We start from the raw sequence: 5223 nt of genomic DNA on the forward strand, positions 1-5223 counted from the left end.
ACCCTGTGAACGAAACACATACACAGCCATTAATGAATATTAGCCATATCCTTTGAGTCCACCTTCTACTGGACCCTGGCACGGTACAGACTGGCACTTAAAGCACGGCACCGCGCTCATGCACGAGCTCGGCGGGTGGAAGATGCGTGGAGCGGGTGGTGGTAGATGGGAGGTGCGTCGCCAGCTCGCTACGATTGGAGAGAGCCTATGTGCACGTCTGGTGAGCCCCCATTCTCAAATGAGAGTGCGCGTCTCCGCACAGAGGAGGTGCGCGCTTGAGGGGCTGCGGTCCCATTGACTGTTCCGTCTCCTCCCAGCGGCAGCAGCAGCAGCAGCAGCCCCGAAAACAGGGAGCTCTGCTCGGACTCCGCCTCGCCCTCACGTTCTGAAGAGTCCAAGCTCTGGGAATCGGTGGCAGGAACATCTCTCGGTTGTGGACAATAACAAGTCTCCTTCATCGAATGACAGCCTCAAGTGCAGCAATGGGCTACCCATAACTGGAGGTGGAGGGTAGAGGCGGGCGGGCGGGGGGTGGGGGGGAGAGTGAGAGGAGAAAAAGCCGAATAGGAAGAGAAGCACAACCGTGGGTGCCCGCAACCATGAAAGGGTCGCAACGCTTGCGAGAGCCGCCGATTTCCCTATGGACTATGTCGTGAACAGTGGGCTAGATCGCTGGGATTTTTGTCAATAATACGACCCACCAAGGAGGGGTAAAATATGTCCGCCTCGGTGGGGCCCCGCGGCGGCCCTCGCCCACCCACAAGGCAGCCTTCGATGCCAGAGATGCCGGACCTCAGCCACCTTACGGAGGAGGAGAGGAAAATTATTATGGCTGTGCTAGTTCGGCAGAAGGAGGAAGAGGAGAAGGAGGAAGCCATGTTAAAGTAAGAGGAGATCATTTGCTCTCAGGCAGTGGGGAGATGTTAAAGCCTGTACTGCCGACTGTCTATGACTGAGGTGTTGCTGTATCCACAGGACAAGCTTGGACGGGTGCACCCAGTTGAAAGTGTGTGTGTGTGTGTATTGGTTTACCTACAGTATATGCACACACTTAACAACTGCACCTGGTGCTGCACTGTCCCCCTCTTTCCTCTTCTCTTTCTCCCCACCTCCTTCCCTCTCCTCGTTGTATGTGAATGTTTTGCAAAATTATATATTCTATGTTAGCGTATCAAGCATAAATCCTTACCCATGTTACCAGTTGTTATCGGAGGCTTGTCTTGGGGAGGTTACGAGTCCCCGTCAAGTTTAGGTAACTCGGTGGCATGCGTGTGTTATCCCATGTGCGTGTCCCAATTGTGATGTTGAGCGTGCCCGGCTAGACCCGTCGTGAAAAAATAGTTCTTCATAGCTTGTAGTGTATCACAGCGAGAGTGCTACTGCTGCCACTGCTGAGGTGAATGGGGTAGCGTGAGAAATCAGACCGGGAAGTGACGGCACAGGTGCAACTCAGAGGAAAGGGGTGTGTCATCCTAAGAGATACTATATCGGTTTGTTGAGAATCGAGGCGTTATCAGCTCGGTTGAGTTCTCATAATAGCTCCTATAACCCACTAGGCTATAGGGCACGCGTTCCATATTCTTAAAACCCACCTTGCCTACTTATCCATTCAACTCAAGTCAGTACAAACGTTCCCCTAAAATACCGTTCAAAATCTACTCTATATTGTCTACTAAAGAGAATAATTTAAGCCTAACATCCACCAACAGTAGGCTATGCTTTTACACCATAGAGCAACAACATAGCAACCGGAAGATACAGTATAGCCTATATGGATTCCGTTGCAGGTCTCCATAGTGCCCCAATTCTCATTTGATTGAAAATTCTTTGATAGGCTAGTTTGGGGTGTGGTTGAAAATTTACCAAATGGTGGTCTGCTAGCAATTCGTCATCTGTTCTCTATTATGACATCTCTTTGTCTTACGGATGTTATTTCTCACAGAATAAATTACCTGATCACTTTCCAGGTTGGCTTCTGTATATGCCTATACTGTACGTACAGGTGCACATGGATAGCCTATAAGGTTTGATGTTGCTGCACCTGCCGTCTTAGTCATTCCTTAATACTGGTGGCTTGTCATCGTCGTGACCACTGGATAATTCTAATTCAGGCAGTTCTTCCTTCCCTCAGACAGATGGGAACTGCAAATAGACCGGATGGCCGGAGTTCGATAGCCTGCTGTGATCTCGTGCGATAACCGTAGCCAGCTGGATGTCCTAGTATCGAAAAGTAGCCTACAGTAGTCTCACGTATGACGACGAGTCATCATATGAGATCAGTGTGGTTATCGCTTATCGTTCACGAATATTCAGATTGGGATGTGAGACACAGCACACAGCAAAGACAGAACATATATCACCCTCCTCAGAGTAGCCTATATCACGCTGTCCTGCGTGTGTGTGTGTGTCACCTATAGAGTCTCTACAGAGAATCTTAAGCATTGCAATTTTGGAGAAGACTAGCGTCCGCACAGTGGGTACCTGGCTTTGCATTTTTGAAGCTGAACGCGAAACTAAAAACTACTTATTTAATATTTCATAGTGATTAATATTCCCCAATATACTCTATGCGGATGATTATTCGTATTGGAGACCAATCTGAGATTGGGGGAAAGTTGGTTGATCTAGCCTACTAGGATTTCTAGGGCTTAGGACAGTTATTTTAACATTTTATATCGTCGGCTACATCTTGGGGTTCAGACACTATAGCACTATACCTTATGTAGGCTATTCCATTTATGTCCCCATTTTCCTAGGCTCATATTTAATGCACATTCCGCTAATGTGATTTTCTCATACCAGCTAGAACGGAAATCTATTACTCTCTTACCCTAGCCACTCAATCTTTATTGAACCATCATCAGCACGTAAGGCCTTACCGTTCCGCACGGCTCACGAGTGGGCTGGAATTCTGGGACACACTGTTCCATCTCATCTGGGTTTTGTGGGTTACAGTAGCTTCTGTGGGGTAGCAGCCTGGCATTCAAATATAGACCCTATTGTAGATATAGATCTACAATAACTAGCCATATACCCACCTTTATGCAGATTTTCTCGGTTCAGGTAGGCTATAGCTGATCATCTGATACATGTTGTATGTTTATAGCCTGAATGTGTACTGGCAATACTGATATTGTGCTTTTTTGGGAAACAGAAACTTTGCAGATTGTTCAGTGTGTGATTTCCCACCTTCTGTTGCCTGCTGGGGTGACAGAAGAGACAGCCACCTGATCAGCGGGAGACTGAGGCTGGTGTCAACAGTACAGAGTTAATCCTGCTCCTCTCTCTCGATCTCTCCGATTCTCTCTCCTTTTCTCTCTCTCCTATTCCCTTTCTCTGTCAGTCTCTCACACATTCTCTCTTCCTGTTTCTCCATTTTCAGTCTTTTCCTTTTTTTTCTATCTGGCTACCCCTATTGTTCTTGCTTTCTATCCCTCTCTTCTTTTCTTTTCTTTTCTTTTCTACTCTATCGGTTTCTTTCTCTTTAAAAAAAACTGTGTGGGAAAACATCATTAAACAAGGGAAACCCCAGGGCTTGGTAGGGCTCTGTCCTCTCCTCTATTCCCCCTGTGCCAATCTTTGGGAATCGGTGCTGCAGAGATGCAGCTCTTGAGTACAGCAGCTCTGGATGAACCGGTGTCAATCACATTTACTGTAGGCTGGCCGGCAGTCTGTGCCATCGCTGAAACAAGTTCCAGGCTTGTCAATCCAACTATCCTAAAGTCAATACAGTGCAAACGTGATGCATTTACTGTGTGAGATCTAATCTACTACAATTACTTGACTTGTGTCCTTGTGCAAGCTTCCTCTTGTTGCTCAGGTGGTGGTTGTTGGTCAGGGGCTTATTCTCACAGAAGACAAAATACCTCATCTGTAGTGAGCCCCTTTGGAGACAAAACAATCTCTTAAATGAATATAATAGTATACTAGTCGTAGTTGCTTAGTCTTAGTATACTTGTAGTTGATATTATATATTGTCTATTTTTCGTGACCCGTAATGAGCCGCTCTAACCAGGGTCTTCTCCATTGTGCGCCATTTACCTCTCCCTCATGGGCTGCATGGAAGGCTGGTTAAGGAGACACTGTGCACGCTTTGGTACAGTAGAGAGACAGGACAGCTCAGCCTTGACTCAGCCGTGTGTGCTGACGGGTGTTTTGGAGTTACGCTGAAGATCCACTGAACCATGAAGCTCATATCATTTCACTGATGAGCTTTTCGCAGGCTGCCCAAAGACGAATGGAAGGCCTGCGCTTTTCAGTGCGTGTTCAAGGGAGTTACAGTATAGTCATACTCCTAAACATATACATGTAGTTGTGTAGAGCCAGTTAGACACAATATTTTTGCATGATGCCTTTGATGTTTCATTTACACATGACCGCTTTGACAGTCTTTATTTGGTTTGAGTCTTTGTGTTATTGTATTTCATTCACACACACACACACACACACACACACACACACACACACACACACACACACACAAACATACTCACTTAGCATGAGAAAATTTCCATAAATGCTGTCGGAGAATGACATCTCTCAAAACACCTTTCATTCAGGTTGTTCCACTGATCTGTAGTCTCTTCCCTGGGAAACACTGCGGGTTCTCTGAGATGTTTCTCTCTGATCACCATTATCACAGAAGAATGTAAAATAAAATATAGAAAAAAATGATTTGATGATACAAATATAGACACAGATACAGGTGAGCTGTGAATAGCGATGGAGGGGAGGGCGATACAACAGTGCATTACACTTCTAAGAGGCCTCCTGGTTGTCTTATGTGACACTTTGAACTTTGAGTTAAGTAGTGTGCCCTCCACCTGTACCTTACATCATAACTGTAACACCAAACCACGCTCTGGATCTAGAGACAGATAAAGGCCAAATTAGATAGATAGATAGATAGATAGATAGATAGATAGATAGATACTTTATTGATTGAAATTCAAGGTTCCAAATTGGGCTGCTAGGGATCAATATGCTTATTTAATAATCTGGGAATCAGTTCTCGGGTTCAGCCTGGGTTAGAATGTAGGGTTAGAACATTCCATTGCTCTGACTAAAGGTTTTACATTAGCCACTTATCTCAGGGAAAACTAATTTAATATTGATAAAGCAGTATGTCATCAGAACCCTTTGAATGGTAGCGCTGTTTTGCTGTGTCATGTTTACGGTGCTGTGTTTTGCTGTGTCATGTTTACGGTGAGGATAACCATAGGG

The 5223-nt window shown here is 45.6% G+C and overlaps 1 protein-coding gene across 1 annotated transcript in view; it reads left to right on the forward strand.

The window, feature by feature from the left end:
* The first annotated feature begins 717 nt into the window (after positions 1-717).
* rims1a (regulating synaptic membrane exocytosis 1a) overlaps positions 718-5223 on the forward strand; it is a 101990-nt gene continuing 97484 nt past the window's right edge. Inside the window, exon 1 of the mRNA XM_076286428.1 lies at positions 718-884. Coding sequence (XP_076142543.1) covers positions 718-884 — 167 coding nt within the window. The remainder of the gene's footprint in view (positions 885-5223) is intronic.

Source organism: Alosa pseudoharengus, unplaced genomic scaffold (assembly GCF_046254945.1).
Source record: "Alosa pseudoharengus isolate Yale_2024_CS ecotype anadromous, Long Island Sound unplaced genomic scaffold, YU_APseudo_1.1 YU_APseudo_1.1_scf_15, whole genome shotgun sequence".
Lineage (NCBI taxonomy): Eukaryota > Metazoa > Chordata > Actinopteri > Clupeiformes > Clupeidae > Alosa > Alosa pseudoharengus.